Source organism: Podarcis muralis, chromosome 17, assembly GCF_964188315.1.
Source record: "Podarcis muralis chromosome 17, rPodMur119.hap1.1, whole genome shotgun sequence".
Taxonomy (NCBI): domain Eukaryota; kingdom Metazoa; phylum Chordata; class Lepidosauria; order Squamata; family Lacertidae; genus Podarcis; species Podarcis muralis.
The window spans coordinates 12165843-12184399 of record NC_135671.1 but is presented as its reverse complement, the minus strand read 5'-3'; the positions used below and the strand labels follow the sequence as shown (position 1 = coordinate 12184399).

Below are 18557 nucleotides of genomic sequence, written 5' to 3'. Positions count from 1 at the left end.
CAAAATGAAGGGGAGGCTTCTCTGATTCATGGAGAAGGGCATTATCTACTTCATCAAAGAGATGGGGGTTTGTCTTGCTGTACCTAAAATTACAGTGCTTGTGACTGATCCGGTATATTTTCCATATTAATATTATGGACTGATTGTAAAGACTAGTAACTGGATTTCAAAACTTTGCAACAAAACCTTGTTGAAGCCTTGCTATATAAGTAGACAGCATCCAAGGATTACAGAAAAAACAATTCAGGGTTGTTGTTGTTGTTTTGATGGTGTATACCTTAACGAACAATAGTTACATGCACACCCAGACGTTTTACACATCTTACGAGCTATCTCCCTGTTTGTTTTCTTAAAAATTATTCTGGTATATTGCCCAAGAAGACATATTCTAACTTCTGTATGTTTTCCCCACCCACCACCAGATAGACATTCCATCATAGAGGGGGCAGACATTTATTCCACTTGGACTCCTGCTCTCCTCCCCCCATATACCCCCATGCCCCCCCAAATTGGTTTGTGTCAGGAAAATCCACAAAACAACATGTGAGGGGAGGAGAGAGGGGGATCATTTAGTCAGGCAAGCTGAAATACTTGTGCTGACAGAGGAAGCAGAAGAGTATGATGTTGAATTCCTACCATAGAAGAAGACCTTCCTCCCTTAAACCACACGTAGCTGTTGATCTACCCAAATTAGGTTGGAATGATGGAGGAAGTGTTGGAGTAATCACAGCTGTAAATCTGTTCCCTAGAACTTGTTACCGATCCACCTCTTCCAGATGTTCCACACACCCCAAGTGAGGCCCGTCCGCAGTATGGGAACCACTGCTTTAGGCAAAATCCAATGGTAACTTAGGGATGTGTGGGACATCTCCACCTCCCCTCTCCCAAAATATTGATAGTCTTGGTGAGACTCTTTAGATTTTCCTCAAATTTCCTCAAATGTTTTGCCTGAGGAGGAACCACCACCCCCCCCCCCAATTTCACTTCAGGAGAAATTTCTGTGGCATCTCAGTTTTCTTGCTACCCATAAGGCAATTTGCTATAGTTATGCTGTGCACTTGCTGTGCAGGTGAGTAGGTCCTCTCACCTGGGAAGAAATCGCCTTGCTTGACTTCCTTCATATATCACTGAAGTTACGCTGTAGATTGAGTCTTTCTTTTTCTCACCTTTTTTCTTTTTCAGAAAACTCGGTACGAAACCTACGTGTCTCTTCTCACAGAGGGAGCCAGCAAGGAGTTGCTGAGCACCAATGAGAATGACGGCCCGGGACTGAAGAAATGCCACTCAAGCCCCTCATTAAATCAGGAGTCCCCTCTTAGTGCCAAGGTGAAACGTAACATCTCCGAGAGGAAAGACTATAGACCCGAAACACCGAGCATCAAGCAGAAGGTTACTTAGGGCAACTGAGGCAGGCTGGAGGAACAACATGATCACTCGCTCTTTGATAACCTGTCCTTTGCAAAAACAAAACAAACAAAAATTAACACATCTGCCTGAATGGGGTGTTAGTGACATTTTCAATTGTAAATTTTTGTTGTTTCTGTACAGGTTGTTGGAGATGTTTTGGCTTCTGACTTGCATTTGCCTAGTTCATTTATCATAAAGCAATTGATCCAGTCCTTTTAAAAAGAGAGAGAGAGAGAAGGAAAATAAGGTACAGCAAGGAAGAGATTTGATGATGTATTCATCTCTCTCATCTTTTTATCTTACTTTGTTGGCTTGTAATTTTCATATCTCAAGTCTTCTGCTGCTTCCCTGCAGTAGGGCAAGTAACTGGACAAACCGAAGCTTACTGAGTCATTTAGCTTTGTGAACGGATTCTTGCATTTTCCAAGGTGGCACAATAGTAGTCTCACTGTTAAAAGAGACTAGGTGAAACTGCACATCCTTGGGGGAAATTAAGTTTCCAAGTGCTGCAGAGCTCTGTAACTAACATGTGGTGGGAGCCGTGTCAATTGCTAGACTGTGAAAAAACCCCAGTTGTGATCTCTGAGCCCCACACGCTGTAAGGGGCTGAAAAGCGAAGGAAAAAAATGGTGTTAACAAAGCTAGCATATACTAGATTTAGACACCAAGGAAGGCTTTTGGTGATCTGAAATGGCTCCAACCAAAACTGGGTTATTTTTCCATTTCATTGAACTGAAGGTCTTATCCATGGACTTCTCTGTTTATCAGCAAGTTGTGCTACCTGTACAGTTTTCAGCAGTATCTTAGTCATACAATTGCTGTACAGACAGCTGTAGTGTGTATTTATTTTCCATTGGCATTACGATCCTCCTCCAGAAGTATGTTCAGGCACTTTATAGTCTAAAAGACTGCAGCTGAGAATTTCTCTCTGAATGCTGGAACGTCTGAAGGGACAGCATGTTACTCAGTTCCCTTCTGTAACTAAAAGTCACGAAGACCTAGAGATACGGTGTTTGGAATGACAGCTAGATTCTTTCTTCCTACAAATGAAAAACTGGCTCCATTCCAGCCACCCTGTGCCAGCTAGCAGATCCCTCCAGCTAAAATATCACCCACCATAGATAATGCCCTCCGCATTCTGTTTCCTTTCATCGCAAAGAGAACATGGGCTAAGAATAAAAATGATAGATTTTCCCGTTGGCTCCCAGAACAGGCAGCTCAAAGTTAAGGACACACATTGCTCCCGTATGTGATGGATGAGGAACCTGCGGCTGTTCAGCTGTCGTTGGACGGCAACTGGCATAATCTCTGGCCATTGGCTATGCTGCCTGATCCTGATGGGAATTCAGCAAAGTGTCCACGGGTTCCCCATCCCTGCTGTTGATCTGGGGGCAGTGTGTGTGTATGTGTTTCTGTCTGTCACAGACAGGGTAAAGGGTGAGCTTCCACTTTCCCATGAAGCCATCTGCCTCAGAGATGAGGAAGAAGGACTATAGTGACATGCTGTACTAAATCAAAAGCCGCCATTTGCCAGGACACAGGCTAGGTGCAACTAGAAGTGTTGCTCTATCCCTCAGTCTCTGTGGCGAAAGGTGCATGTTCCTGGCATTGGCAGTCAGTGTGGCAACTAGTTGAGATTAATCCAAGAAGTGGGACAGGAATCCCTTGTCACCTGCACCTTCCTAGGGAGACCCAACCTGTAGCTGAGAATTGTCAGTCCTGTTACGTTATGAAGGGCGAAACCAGCCATTAATGTAGACCGGTTGATAGTTACTGTGAGAATGAATGAGCCCAGAAGTGTGGCATTTGTGAGGCAGTGGCTCGCAAGTTCTTCTGCCGTAGCTCATTTTTCACCAGTGGTTCAGAAAAGTCAGCAAGCTGTCCAGTTATAATGAGAAGAGAGAGACAGCAATAAAGTGACAGAACCGATTAGCATTGTCTGAGAAGGAAGAGGTGACCTTGGCTTCACTGCTGTGTGTATCGTCTCTGGTGGAGTGCAGGCAAAAAGTGAAGATGACTTTAAAAAGATGGGGGGGGGGGGAGGAAACGCCCACTGTTTTGAAAGCTGGGGAAGCAGGTAGAGGTGAGAAAAAGAGAGAGATTGCAGTTACCAACATGTGCAAAGCCATGATATTGCATTGTGATTCTCTCTGGTGTTTTCCATAGATGGAACAAATTGAATTATTCAGGAGCCTTCTGTGTTGCTTTGGCTGTTGGCCTCTACTATGGCTGTTTGCTGAGTGTTGCTGAGTGGTGTTTACAGACTCTAGAATAGCAGTTTTTCTTGGAATGGCTGCGACGTAGGTTCTGACACAGTGTTCACCCTAAAGTTTGGAGTAGGAATTATCAGGTGGTATTCACCTTGCTTCCACTGAAGATGCAGAGTCACGGGGTGGTCAAGATTCGCACAGTTAAACCACTGTAGTCTGATGATCAAAGGAGAGGTAGTGACTCTTTATACCCTTCCCTTGGAGGTTAATGAGCTTTGCATCAGCTAAGATTTGGGAAGGGAGGATACATATTGCAGTCATGCAACAACTGGGTGACCCAGTTACGACTCTTTTGAAGGAGAGATGACAGTGTGTGTGTGTGTGTGTGTGAGAGAGAGAGAGAGAGAGAGAGAGAGAGAGAGAGAGAGAGAGTGCACAGAGGAGCTGATCCAGTATAATGTGTCGGTTACAGTATGCTTTAGGGTGCCCAGATGCACAGCTTTGTAAGAGTTTCAGGCTGAGAAAAGCTGCTCCTTCTGAGTCTACCTCTTCTGCAACTGTTTAAAGGCACACAAGCACTATCATCTTTTGCATTTCCCCCTATATATACCCACCCCTTGACAATCTGCACTGTGGGGCAGAGAGCTTTTCTCTTGGCCAGATAGCACTGTCTTGGGGGTCTCATCTGAGAGGTGGGTGATGCAGACATTGTTGGAGGCTTAGGGTTATACTCACTGTAATGCCTACTCAGAATAGACCCAGTGAAATTAATAGACACATCTAATTTTGGGCCATTAATTGCAGAAGGTCTGTTTAGAGTGAAGCTTAGTTGAATGCAACCCTTAGTACTTGGTACCACTTCCTAGGTGCAAGTTGGCAGTGTCTTTTAGAGCAGGGGGTGGCTTTGTATTCTGGGGGACAGGAGTACTTGTTTTGTCTGCCTGACAGTGGCCCTTGGGCTGGAACTGCCTTTTGTGCAAACCTGATCCCTTCACTGATGGTTCTATGAGTCTAAGGATGGTTTGAGTTTGAGCATGGTTTCCAAAGAGAATGAAAGAACATTAAATTATAGAAGATCTCTCTCTCTCTCTCTCTCTCTCTCTCTCTCTCTCTCTCTCTCTCTCTCTCTCTCCACACACACACACACACACACACACACACACACACACACACACTTTGAGTATTATTTTCTTTCCTGAATGAATGAATCTGTGGGTGTTTTAGTGACCTGGATTGACCCAAAGGCCAATGGCCATCTTTGCTTTAGAAAATTGGCAGGGAGAGGAGAGTGGAAACCAGTAAGAGAGCTGAGTACTGGTAGTTCAGGGAAAGGAAGGAAGGAAGGAAGGAAGGAAGGGCACCTGGGGAGATCCGTATCCTCAAAGAAAGGTTGCCCAGTGAAACATTCACCTTGCTCTTTTGCCCATGGATAGCTACTACTGACATGCCATCCTCTTTCCCCCCCACTTCCTGTTGTTGAGAAGCTAAGGATGCAAACTGAGCCCATTGTACACCATGTTCCTGTGTGGTAGCTTTAAAAGGCTGGGTAACTGCAGAGAAACCTTCTGCTGATCATTTTGCAGTACTGCAGGGCACCAAAATAGCCCCCGAGATGGCAGTTTTAAGTTGCACAATTGAAAGCTGGAGTGTGCTTCACATGTGCTCTCGTTCGCAATGTGTACCATAATGAATGCCGAAGCCTCATTGTGAACGTTGGCGGAGCAAATAAATTGAAATGCTGCATTTTATATCTGTTCTTTTTTATTTATTTTAAGAACCGTAGGGGAATTCTAATTATTTATTACTAGCAAAATGTCCGTCATGATGACGGAGCGTATGTGTTGAGGGAGTGCTTGTAAATTGCAAGGACAACCCCCACCCCACCCACCATTCCCACCCTGCGCCTCTCAGACAGCATCTCTGTTAGGCCCCAGAAGGTTTTGCTTTCAGTGCAGCATTGTTCCCAAGAGTAGCTCTTTGCTTTTTCTCAAAGCACTACATTTATTTTTCCTGTTTATTTGCTTCACGGGAGAAAACTGAAAAATGCACTTGAGGAAGCTAAGCTTTTTCCCCACCCCTGGTGACACGGGGACTCCAGTCATTTGGGGCTCTGTTTCTTGGTCACGCTAGAATGCGACTGAACTATGGGTTGTGGCTTTTATATACATTCAGATACTTCTTTTATATTCACTTGAGAAGCAAGCTATAGTTGTTCTGATCTAGCATTTCCATAGTGGTGATAGGGACATACATACTCAGACAAAGGTGAACGTTGATACAAAAGTACATCCCTCCCTGGAATTATAAGCCATGTGCTTGACCTTAACTGGGGGCGGTTATTCCTTGAAATTATGCCTTGTTATTCTTTTAATCACTTCTCTTTCTTCTTCTCACCCCTCTTGGCCTTAACTTTCACCCCTGGATCTGTTCTTTGTGCAACAGCTCCACATTCCACAACACAACACTGCAGAGTAGTTTCTGCATCCATGTGCATGTTAACTTGGCTTGTACAGTATATTTATAAATACTCTGTTGACTGTACAGTATATTTATAAATACTTGGTTGGTTGGTCGCTTGCTTGCTTGCTTGGTTTTAAAATTGAGAATCCACATAGTCCTCAGTGTAGTAGCAATCTGGGTTTTCAAATGGAAATAGGATTGCAAGCAGCGCTTAACCTTCTGTACAAGAATTGACCTTTAATGGAGGGTGGCCGACTAGGCTCAGTGGGGCGCTGCTCCACCCATGTTGGTCTCTCCTCAGCCAGTTCCCACTAGCCTACCTTCTTACTTAAAACCAGTCCAGGGGGAGGCACTGGCTGTCAGCTTCTTCCCCCTTAGTCTCAGTGTTGCCCTTGCAGAACTCAGCGGGGAGGAGAATTGGAATAAAAGTAGAATGAGTTGGCTCTACCTCTCATTGGCACTGGTTCTGTCTACTGTTTGGGCTCCCTGCATTCCACCCCACCACCTTCTATGGGCACCAGCCAGAACTGATGATGAGGTTAGGATGAGATGGCCAAAACAGATTTGTAAAATGTTGCTTTGTCTGCTCACCTACCGTAAGTAAGGATTGTCTCCAGGGAAACCATCCAGGATAGCTTTAGAAAATTCATTTACACAAATGACTAGCCTGGGTATGTGTGGGCAGATAGGCTTATAGAACTTTGGGTGTTAGTAGTTTCTGTGGTCTAACTTGCAAAGCTGGCCCAAATGCATCTTCAGCCGATGGGTTTTTGCCTAATCTGGTTGCTCTCACACAAACTGAAATGGTTGGAAAGTATTCCAAATGCTGATTGCTCCCCATCATGTGCACATGCGCAGAGCTCTCTAAGTCAGTATTTCAATTTTCCTCTGAGGAGTCTATAAGTAAACCATAAGTAAACTAAGTTCTGCTAAGCTGAGATCTTGCATCTGTTCCTGTTTTATTGCAATTAGATGCTAAGTAAAAATTATCTTTGAGAAAGCAAGCAAGCAAGCAAGCAAGAAAGAAAGCTCTTCGTTCATTTAAAAAAGACGATTTACAGCCTAGCCATTGTTCAAGGAGTCATTTATATTCTCCTTTAATTGTGAATATGACATTCCTGAGCTCAGGAAGCTTCTGGCAGACAGTTTGTATGGCATATGTGCTTGCTTTTAACATCTTGCAGTCATAGCTTGCAGCTTCTACAACTTGGCACCTTCTCTGTGCCAAATTTGTGATCCGTTCCCAGGATCACTCCAAATGGTGGATTAAATCAACTTAATTTTCCGATTTGCAGTGTGCCCTAGGTACCATTGTCTGCAAAGAGGTAATGCGCTCACGTTTCTCAGCAGACAGACTTGTCTGAAAATCAGTGATTGATTTAAATTCCTCTTTCAGACTGTCAAGACTGCTTTAACTGGTACACGGCAGAACAAAACTGTCTTTTCATCAGGCACTGTGCTAGAGTTTACTAGGTTGCCAGACATGGCTGCAAGTTTCGGAAGAGATTGGGGTCTTTATGTGAATATTTTTAAGCAAGCCTCCATCTCTAAGCCTCAGCTCCCCATCTGCAATAGGCAGAAGATAGCACTGGGCTGCCAGATAGGGTTGTTGCAAGGTTTGCTGTGATAATTTATGTTCAGTGCTTTGAACACTCTGGAAATGTTCAAGTGCTAAGAATGATTCTATCCCAAATTTCTGGATTTCATTTTGAATTTGGGCAGAATGAAAAGATGCGGATGGCAGGAGCATAGTGGGTCAGTACCGTGTCTGGGCTATTGCCAAGGAAAACAGGCAAGATCATGAGGCAAAACATGAACCTTTGCTAAATAATGGGTCTTGTATTCTTGATGAAAAGGCCTGTAAAATATTTTTGGACAGCTGGCTAGTGTCTCCTCAAAATAAAAAAACAACAATTCTTTATAGAGGCATATCGTAGCACTTAGGAGGTCATGCTGCATGTGAATTTTGCCTTGAGAACTTGAATAGACTGGCAAATTTAGAACTTAAATTTCACCTTGTACTAGTAACGTGTGCCATGCCTTTTAAGTGACTGTGTGTTGTATGGCAGGTAGCTGTTGTGGCAAAATACAATAGTTCTCCTATTGTATAATGAGATTATTGTTTCTGGGTGCTTTGTTTTAGTCATCATTTCCTATCTCCCCGCCCCCCCCCCCAAACAAAATCAGCTGTGAATGGATGTAAACTACAGCAAGCAGTTGCCTCTTTTTCAGATGCGGCTTTAGGAAAAAAGCGGCCAGAGGCATTAGCTATTTTGTTCAATTTACATAAGGATAGCTGGATAGTAATTCCAGAAATGTTCCCTTTAGTCCAAGCCTTCTCTGACTTCTGTGTTCATAGCAGAGATGGCATTTAAACCGCACGTCCTTCCCACTTGTTTCGACTTACGTTTAAAGTTTTTCTGTGTTTAGAATAGTGGTTTGTCTGAAGCAACTGTAACCACCTTTGCTCAATCCATAGCTGCAGTGAGCTTTCCATCCTCCCTTACGCAGAGGTATGTGAGATTCAAAAGCGTACATATTCATATGACATTAGAAGTTAGTCCAGTCGGGACCCACTTTATTTCTTTGTTACCTCTTGAAGAAATGGTGTAGCTGACTTGACATTTGCAGTGTCTCTGAGGATGAGGTTTTATTTATTATTTCTAACAGGGAAATGCCAACTCACGGAGATCTTTCTGTACCATTGCTTTGTGGTTATTCGTTTGATTTCTTGGTGGAGACATTTCCCTGTCAAAGCTGATTGTAAACGGTTAGTGGGAGTTTAAAGTAGTACCGCTGCATAATGTGTCGGCATATGAATCAATCGGTTGTGCATAGCAGTACTGAAATGTGCTCATGGGATCAGAAATACCATTAACAGGGACTTCATGCCTTGCTTCTGTTTCAGTAAAACGCCCTTAACACTTGCTTAGTTCCTCCACTGAAATTATACACAAGGGCTGGGCTGGACCCTTCTCTAGGTCTTGAAAGCCCATGTCCTGAGCGGTGAAGCTTTCACCATAGCAACACCGAAAAGGTAGCACTCCATTTCTCTTTTCTTGGATCGCCCAGTGTCAAGGAAGAACATTTAAAGCTTACCCACACTTTAACTTTTGTCTCCCTCTTTCCACGCACAGGTCTGCACTTAAAAGTTCAGGGTCCAAGCGTTTTATTTTTCCTCCGGAGCTTTTCCTGCAAAAACCTGCTCTTTAGCACTCAATCAAAGCAAACATCAATTTGGCTTGTCGTTTACTCCGATTAAGCTTTAAAGAGCGGGTTTTTGTGGGGAAACCTCAGGAGCAAAAGCGGGGGGCGCTTGGACAGAGAGCTTTAAAACGTGGACTGTACCTGGAAAGAGCAGAGGAAAGCATGGATAAGCCCTTAAGGTCAAGGCAGGCCATGGAGCTCTTCTCTTCCTCCTAAGTTTCCCCTCTCACCTCTAGTTCATCTGAGGCCTGCACACAGAAGAATCAGAGTTAAGATGGAAAGCATATCTCTCGAGTATCCCTCACATTGAGGGACATAGTGCATTACGCACCACTGCCAGCCTCCAATGACTTGATGATCTTATCTCAAGACAAGGAGAGTAGGCCAGACTTTTCTCAAAGGTAATCAAAAGGGTGTCCTAATGAAAAACATGTGGATACTATTGTAGAAGGCAGCATGTGGAAGAGTTTGGTGCTGGTGGTGTTGAAGGCTGCCATCGGCTGTGGTGGCTTGTGACAGGTCTTCAGAGCCACACACTAGTCAAGAGCATCAGCCTTGAGTTGAGTTGATGGAACTCCCTCCTACAATTCCAGCAGCCATTGAGAATGCTGGTGTCAAGGTTGAACTTCAGCAGTCCTATACACAGCTGCCACCAAAACGGCTTGTTCTTGCTGGTACGAGCTTATAGAACATGACCTCTCTGGGGAATGTTGATCATAAGCATAATAGGAAGACAAAACAATTGTTCCTGTGCACTCATGCACACACATACACACAAACCTGCATGCAAACAAACTGGTGCAAATTCCTTTGTTACCCCTTTATTTTTATTTTTTTAAAGGAATTGTCCGTGTATATTCTAAGCTAAAATCTAAACAACAACTGAGGCTGAATTGTAGACTATACTAGCCTTCATCCCGTTACACAACTTGAGGTTGGAATAACAGACTATAACCCTAACCATGTAGGTTACCTGGCCTCCATCAGTCTTGGTTCACGGCCAACCCTTTCCCCTAATTGTTGTCCTTCCACTACTGTTCATTGGCCAATTGTACTATTGACCAATCATTTTCTTCTTTGATACGGAGTAGATTTTGTTATGCCAGGCAGGATCCTGAAGCTACTCTATGTGCCAGGATTCTGCCCATGAAGGTTAATTTCTCCCTATGGGAACAAGAAGGGGCAAAGCACAACCTACTTCCTTCATACCAGTAGCCAAAGGGTCCAAAGCATTTTGTTAATATTCTCTACAGGTACTATAGAATTTCCTTTAAAATCTCTATTCCCTCTTTACAGGTACTAGAAACGCAATTTCATATTTAATGAAGGCACTTATGGAGATCCTCTTCCACATGGTAGATGGACTCACTTATGTGGATATTGTTTTTATATCATTGAAATAATATTTTGGGGATTACGTTTACATTTGCTTTTGGTTTTTTTCCTGTATATAAATACACTTCTGTCTGTTTTACCATTGCTGGAGTCTCCCTTCTATGGTATGCAGACAATAATTTGCCTGATGTTACAAAGCTGTGAGATATCGTAGTTTCCCCCCCCCCCAGCCCCTTTCTTGTGTACATGTTCATGACCATGACAACTACGTTTTTAAAAAAATGAGTTGGAATATTCTTGCTTTGGCGCAACGAAAACATAAAGCCTCTTGGATGGATTTTTATGTTTATGGAAGTGAACAAGCTGGTGAAGGATTTCACTTATGTATATGATATATGTATATGTAAAAACAAAACAAAAAAAACTAGAAAAGAAATAAACCAAATGTATTTCATCTGCTGGAACGGAAGGTCATTATTTAAGCTTGCCCTGTGTTACCGTTGCCAAAGAACAGCATAATTATCTGATTGGTTTTCACTTTCTCAGAGCATCCCCACATTGTGAGTCATGTGTAATAATAATAATAAGGCACAAATCCCCATTCAGTTTATTTTTTTATTTTTTTCCATTAAAAAAAAATTGATATTCAGTTTAAGGTAACATTTCGTTTTTCAGCTCCATCAGCTTTCACTCCCAAGTTTTTGTGGGCTCTTGACCCAGTGGGCTGTCAGTGAACACTGCTAGTGTCCTGAGGAAGATTTTGAGCATTTATCAAGCATGGTAGTCCACTGGAAAAGCTATTAATTCATATTGTGTTCATTCGTGAATTTTTCACCCATTGAATAAAGGCATATCACTGGCCTATGAAACCATCCTCATAGTCTAATCCTCTCAATGCTCAGACTGCCTTGGCCAGCTTCTCTGCTAATGCATTAGACCATTCTTGTCCTGTACATCCAGCCTTTTCTCCATGGAATAAATACACTTGTTGACAAACCTGGTGACACTTATGACAATTGTTTTTTTCTTCCTTAAATCACTGTTTAAAACAAATCTGGTTACATAACAAAAAGCAGAAGGACAACTGGTTGGTTTTTTTTTAGGCTGATACTTTCAGGGTAAACATTTCACATGAAAGACTGATCACTGGATAAGACCCAACTAGTTCAACCATTCATGAAATATTTCGCTTTACCTATCTATAAAAATCGCAAGCAAATACATGGCAAAGTTCTAATATGTTTTAAAGGCTCCCTGGGACTACACTACCTCATAAGGCATTGGTATATATTTCCCAAACAACATATATAATCCCTGAACCCCATTCCCAAGCCTGGTATCCCCTCCTTGCACCTTACCTGCATCCCCTGTGCTTATTGACCTTGGGCAGTTGCCTCTGGATCACGTTTTGGACCTGAACCAAGTCTCTGCACTGGACCCTGACTTGCTTGGATGGTGTTGCGCCTCCAAACCTGCTGTCCTTGGTAAGTGTTCTGGTAAGAGGCTTATATCTCCTGGCACTGGGACATTAGCCCCCAGGGATACCCACTGGAGTTCGACAGTCAGCATCATAATCCCTTCCCAGCACATCTCTTGCCCAACACAGAGAGAAGGGCTACCTAAAATGGCCAAGCTACCTTTCCTCCGGCAGAGAACCCAAGATAGCATACACGTATTTCCTAGGCAGTCAGCCCTCCAGGAACTGACCAGATGCAGACCTGCTTAGCTTCATTAAGCTGGTGGCCTTCAAACCATATTCTGGGATCGTGTTTATCTGTCTTAACGATTTGGAATTGATGGAAGAAGTTGAAGTTCTTGCTTTTCCCATCTTGCCTTGAGAAGTAGGTATGGTGTGGAGAAGTTTTACCAATAAGATTCCTGTTTGCCATTCAGTCATTAAAATTAAGCTGATATTCCAGCCAGCCAGTAAGAGTCACGCTCTTGATTTTACCCAATTTTGATCAGGCTGTTAACCTATCCCAAAATATTACGCTATTACATGAATGTTAATGTCATGGATATTCACCATCTCTATATCATCATCTCTCTCCCCCACCCTGCCACTGACAGCTCTGATAAGCATTTTCTGCTGATCCCTTTAATCTTTACTCATCTCGATTGCTCAGAATACATTAAGCAAGAATGGAATGGAATGACAAAGCAGTAGCTTCAGATTGCAAACTGGAAGACAGTTGTGCCTATTTTGACTGGGGCTGTATATTGTGCATTCAAGCCAAGGGCAGCCTTTGTTCGTTCATTTAAGAAATTCACATCCCACCTTTCGAGGGGGGGGGGGGGAGGAAAGGAAGAAATCCTTGCAAGGCAGCTTTACAAAATCTTTAAAGCAGGACCCAATAATTTAAATACACTTAAAACCAGCCAAATCCCCAAAAATAACAGCAGTCACTAACAACCAGCATGCATCATGTGTCATAGATTATTGCACCATCAAAGCCATCTTTGTTTGTTACTTGCGTCTCAAGGTATGCATGTTGACATTGGGGGCAGGGCATTTAGCTCTGCCCTCCCCAAGCCATGCAGCTATTCCTACTCCCACCATAACTTACACAGGGGAGCTTTCTCTACAGCTGGATACCTATTTTGGGAGTTCTAACAAACCTTGTAATGGTAGGAGTCACATAACTTCAGGGATGCAGCTAAATGTGAATAACGTGAAGAGGACTTGGGTGACAACTCGCCTGTTGGAATGCAGCTTTGGAGATCAAACATCACAAACCATGCTTCCATATAACCTCATCCTAAAGGAGTACCTTTACCTTTACCTTTAGGGACGCAGGTGGTGCTGTGGGTAAAACCTCAGTGCCTAGGACTTGCTGATCGTAAGGTCGGCGGTTCAAATCCCCGCGGCGGGGTGAGCTCTCGTCATTCAGTCCCAGCTCCTGCCCACCTAGCAGTTCGAAAGCACCCCTAAGTGCAAGTAGATAAATAGGTACCGCTTTATAGCGGGAAGGTAAACGGCGTTTCCGTGTGCGGCACTGGTGCTGGCTCGCCAGTTGCAGCTTCGTCACGCTAGCCACATGACCCGGAAGTGTCTTCGGACGGCGCCGGCTCCCGGCCTCTTGAGCGAGATGAGCGTGCAACCCTAGAATCGGTCATGACTGGCCCGTACGGGCAGGGGTACCTTTACCTTTAAACCCAGTGTTTTCCAATGGCATACATTTAGTTGTCAGTCATCAAGTGTAGAGAAGAGAGATCGAGGGATGAACATGCATGTGTGAACCAGCCCTTTGTGACACACTGAAATAGCTGTGATGGGTAGTAGGCTACATTTCTGTACGAGTAAATAAATACGACACCCACCCCTTTTCCGGGCATCTTCCCTCAGTGAATTTTTTTCCAGGGCTCTTCCCCCATTTCCGCAAACTGTTGCTCGTGTATATGTCAACAGTGAACCGCAGCAAACCCAAAACACATTTGCAAGCTTTGTCGCATGTTCATGTTGGTCCAGAAGGACTCAGGGTGAAAAGAATCTCCAGCCATTAAGCTCATAGGCACAGTTTGTGATTTAAGGCGCTGTGTCTGAACGCCAATTTTTTGTTGTTGTTCCGGAGTTTCCCCTGCTAAAATCTCTTTAAAGTGCAATCGGAACAAACATCAACCCACAGTATACCTGAATTGATGTTTGCTCCAGTTCAGCTTTAAAGAGCGGGTTTCCATGGGGAATGCCCAGGGCAAAAAATATTTTAAATGCTCAGACACAGAGTGTTAGCTTGCAAACCTCTGCCTGGAAAGAGTGATATGAAAGCCAAGTCTGAATAAACCCACAGTCTCTCAGCTTGTTACCTCTTTCCACCCCCCAATTATATCATCAACATTTTTAGCATATACAGTCAAAACACAATTCCGTCTTTTATTTTTGTAGACTCTCCATCCTGTTTTCCATGGAGTTCTTGTTTCTCCCCTTCTGCTGCACCCTATCTTCTATCAAATCATAACCACAATATTATAATCTAATTACTTCTGTTGCTCAAAGCTCTAATCCTCCTTGCGAGCTCATCACACTGATGGAGGAACGGGAGGGGGGACACGGGGGGAGCACACCACCCCCTGCACCATCGGGGCCACCCCCTGACACGCGCCATGCACCCCCCTGTGCTGGGCACCATGCCCCTGCGGGCAGCATGTCACACCCCCAGAACGCATGCCACACCCAGCAGGTGGCATGTCACACCCCCACGGGCGACGTGCCACGCTCCCAGGATGCATGCCAGCCACACCTCCGCCTTCTTTCCGCCCCCGGTGACAGAGCATGCAGCTTCGCCACTGGCTCATCATACAGTGGTACCTCGGGTTAAGTACTTAATTCGTTCCGGAGGTCCGTACTTAACCTGAAACTGTTCTTAACCTGAAGCACCACTTTAGCTAATGGGGCGTCCTGCTGCTGCTGCGCCGCCGGAGCACGATTTCTGTTCTCATCCTGAAGCAAAGTTCTTAACCTGAAGCACTATTTCTGGGTTAGCGGAGTCTGTAACCTGAAGCGTATGTAACCCGAGGTACCACCGTACTATAATATTTCTTTAAATAGTCCGAAATAGGCTTCCATTCTTCCATAAAGCACTCATCATTTTGTTGTTAATGTTGCCAGTTCTGCCTTGTGCACTACCTTACTTATCTATTCTTCTTTGGTTGGAATTCCTTCTTCCTTCCATTTCTGCGCATATAAAATCCTAGCTGCTATTGCTATGTACATAAAAGTCTAAACCACCTCAAAGGGTTGTGAGGATAAAATGGAGAGAGGAAGAGCCATGTGTGCTGTCTTGAGCATGGTGGAATATACGCTTAAAAAATAATAATGAATCATTAAATTAAATAGTACTGCCACCAGCACAATTGACTTATTTGTAATGCCAAAGAAGAGATGAGTAGGGTTGGCACGTCACGTCCAGCAGGCCTGAAATCTTACCAGCTGCCTGACTTTCATGCAGTTGTTAAAGGCACCAAAGATGTGGCAGGGTAGAAAGTTGGCATGGTACCCTTTTGCTCTCTGGTGCCAGAAGGAGCACCAGCCTTGTCTTGCTGTATCTGTGAAAACGAGACTCATCCTGCCAGATGCCAGGAACAAGTACTCTCCAATGCGAATGGAGGAATGTTTGCTTGAATGCTTAAGGCCAGGCAAAAAGCCAAACTGTACTTCTGATTTTAAAAAGGGGGCGGGGAGTGGGAGGCTACTGAAGAGCAACCAAAAGGAAGGATAAGGTAATCTCAGGCCCCGGGCAAATTCTTGTGTATCTGGAGTGATGCAAATGATTCCCCCCCCCCCCCGCCCCTTCTCTGCGACACCAAGTTGGAATGATCATCAGTAGCCTTGCGGCTGTGCAATTGCAATTGAGAAGAGTGTGAGAAGAGTCACTGAGAAGCGGGGGAGGCCAATTGGCTCTGTTTTCCTAATGCTAATCTCCCACTTCCCAGAATACAACTGAAAATTAACTGGACCAAATAACTAGCGGCCTTTCTGGTCTGGTCAATTTCAGTTTTAAGGTGATGGAAAGTGCCCCAAGAGGTGAGCAAATCTGTTGGCTTTGGTTTCTCATAGTTTGTCATGTTTGTACCACATTTGTCACTGTATGTACCACATACAGTGGTACCTCGGGTTAAGAACTTAATTCATTCTGGAGGTCCGTTCTTAACCTGAAACTGTTCTTAACCTGAAGCACCACTTTAGCTAATGGGGCCTCCCGCTGCCACTGCACAATTTCTGTTCTCATCCTGAAGCAAAGTTCTTAACCCGAGGTAATATTTCTGGGTCAGCGGAGTCTGTAACCTGAAGTGTCGTAACCTGAAGCATATGTAACCTGAGGTACCACTGTACATTTTGCCACATTTCCTTATCAGTTTGCAGTCATCATGAAAATCATCCCAGTATGCATATTTTCTTTGCGTTTCCCCCAATACAATGCCTTATGCTATTTTCACCAATCTATACAGGTTTTTTACACACTTCCCCAAATATACAATTTTTTACACATTTTTTTTTACGCCTGGAGAACTGCATCACAAAATTTAAAAAGTGGGAATTTCAATGGACAGCTGCATTTTCTTTTGTGCATTGTTGCAAGCAAGGTAGGTTTGCATTAAAATGTGAAAAGTACAAACTCCCCCTCATGCCTTCATGAACTTAGAAAAAAACAAACATTTTAACACATTAATAAAAATGCTCTGAGCATGCAGTGGGAGAAGGAATTGTAACTCATGGTTTCTCTTCAGTAAGTGATCATTATAGTTGCACCCAGTGCTATTTTTCTGGAAAAAGAGGTGCCGGAACACACCATGAATCCCTCCCTTGTTCTCCTATAATGGTAATGATACCCACCTGAGAAGTGCTGGAACTGAAATCCAGTGAGTTCTGGCTGGAAAAAAAGCCCTCGTTGCACCAAAGCAAGGACCCAAACACAAGGCTGTTCCTAACTGGACACTTACGGCATCAGGTGGTGAGTTGCATGTGTTGTTGCTTTTTGAAGTCATTTTTGTTTGATTTTACAAATATAAGTTTATAACAGTCCTAATACATATCCATATAGGGGAGGCGGGTGGCGCTGTGGGTTAAACCACTGAACCTAGGACTTGCCGATCAGAAGGTTGGCGGTTCGAATCCCCGCAACAGGGTGAGCTCCCATTGCTTGGTCCCAGCTCCTGCCAACCCAGGAGTTTGAAAGAATGTCAGAGTGCAAGTAGATAAATAGGTACTGCTCCGGTGGGAAGGTAAACGGCGTTTCCGTGAGCTGATCTGGTTCGCTAGAAGCGGCTTAGTCCTGCTGGCCACATGACCCGGAAGCTGTACGCCGGCTCCCTCGGCCAATAAAGCGAGGTGAGCGCCGCAACCCCAGAGTTGGTCACTACTCGACCCTCAGGGGTCCCTTTACCTTTTTACATATCCATATATAGAGATTACTCAGAATCTCGATGCTTCCCCCCATCCCCTCCATGGATCCTAATGTTAACATTTAAAACTGCATATTATTCCATAATCCATATTTTATAACAGTCCATATTGTCCGTTGCATTTGTTACATTACAAGTGTGGTTAAAATCCTGCTAGTTTTTTCACCTGTTTGCAGTGGTCTCCTAATTGGATTATAAATTTTCCCAATTAAAAAAAAAAAGTTTTTGTCCTCTTGGTTCCTGAGGCTTTCCAGTCAACTTTGCCATTTCAGCATAGTCCATCAACTTGATTTGCCATTCCTCTTTGGTAGGTTTTATTTTATTTGTTTTTTATTTTTATATTTTGGAAATGTACATCCAGTTTCCCCCCCTTTAAATTTTTTAGAGAGTGAGGCCCTAAGCTAAAGCTTGTTTGGCTTATACGTAAATCCGGCACTGGCTATACCAACCTCTGGCATGTGGCTTTCAGACTGAAGAAGGCTCCTCACCCCTGCTCTATATACTACTGGAGCAGAGAAACTTCCTTCCACCGATGGGGAGTGTTGAAGTGAGGGTAGCATCAGAGGACGTGTGCTGTCTTGCCGTTCAAAACGAATGTTCTTTCCACCTTTTGTGCAACAATGCATTATAAAAGGAAGCGATGTCTGCAGCCTGAACACCAAGCTGAGCCACAACGACTCTTTGTTAGCGCCGGTGCCTTTTATTTCAACAGTATTTCTTAAGCATCGGGAATCAAGAATTGTCAGTCTGCATATGCAGGGTGGAATATTCCTGCCAAGCTACCGGGGAGTTACATGCTGTGTATAAATATCAGAATGTACTTGCTTTCCATCTCGCCTCTGAAGCCAAATTTCTCTCAGGCAGCCAAGGGACTGTATCAGACCCTCCTGCTGAGATAGCTGGGGGTCTCAACCTCCTCTAAGAACATCAAGTCTCTCAGCTGCCACCCATCTCACCTAGCTTTCCCCCCCACCCCTTAGGAGTTTGTAATTCTAAGCATGCCGTGCTCAAACAGGCCCCATCACGCAAGATCCTTTT

The 18557-nt window shown here is 44.0% G+C and overlaps 1 protein-coding gene across 9 annotated transcripts in view; it reads left to right on the top strand.

Annotated features, from left to right (window-relative positions):
• PSD3 (pleckstrin and Sec7 domain containing 3) overlaps positions 1 to 11073 on the top strand; it is a 151982-nt gene extending 140909 nt beyond the window's left edge. For all 9 annotated transcript variants that reach the window (XM_077921080.1, XM_077921081.1, XM_077921082.1 and 6 more), the window contains one exon: positions 1183 to 11073. In XM_077921080.1, coding sequence (XP_077777206.1) covers positions 1183 to 1398 — 216 coding nt within the window. In that variant the 3' untranslated portion in view covers positions 1399 to 11073. The remainder of the gene's footprint in view (positions 1 to 1182) is intronic.
• The last annotated feature ends 7484 nt before the right edge of the window (positions 11074 to 18557 follow it).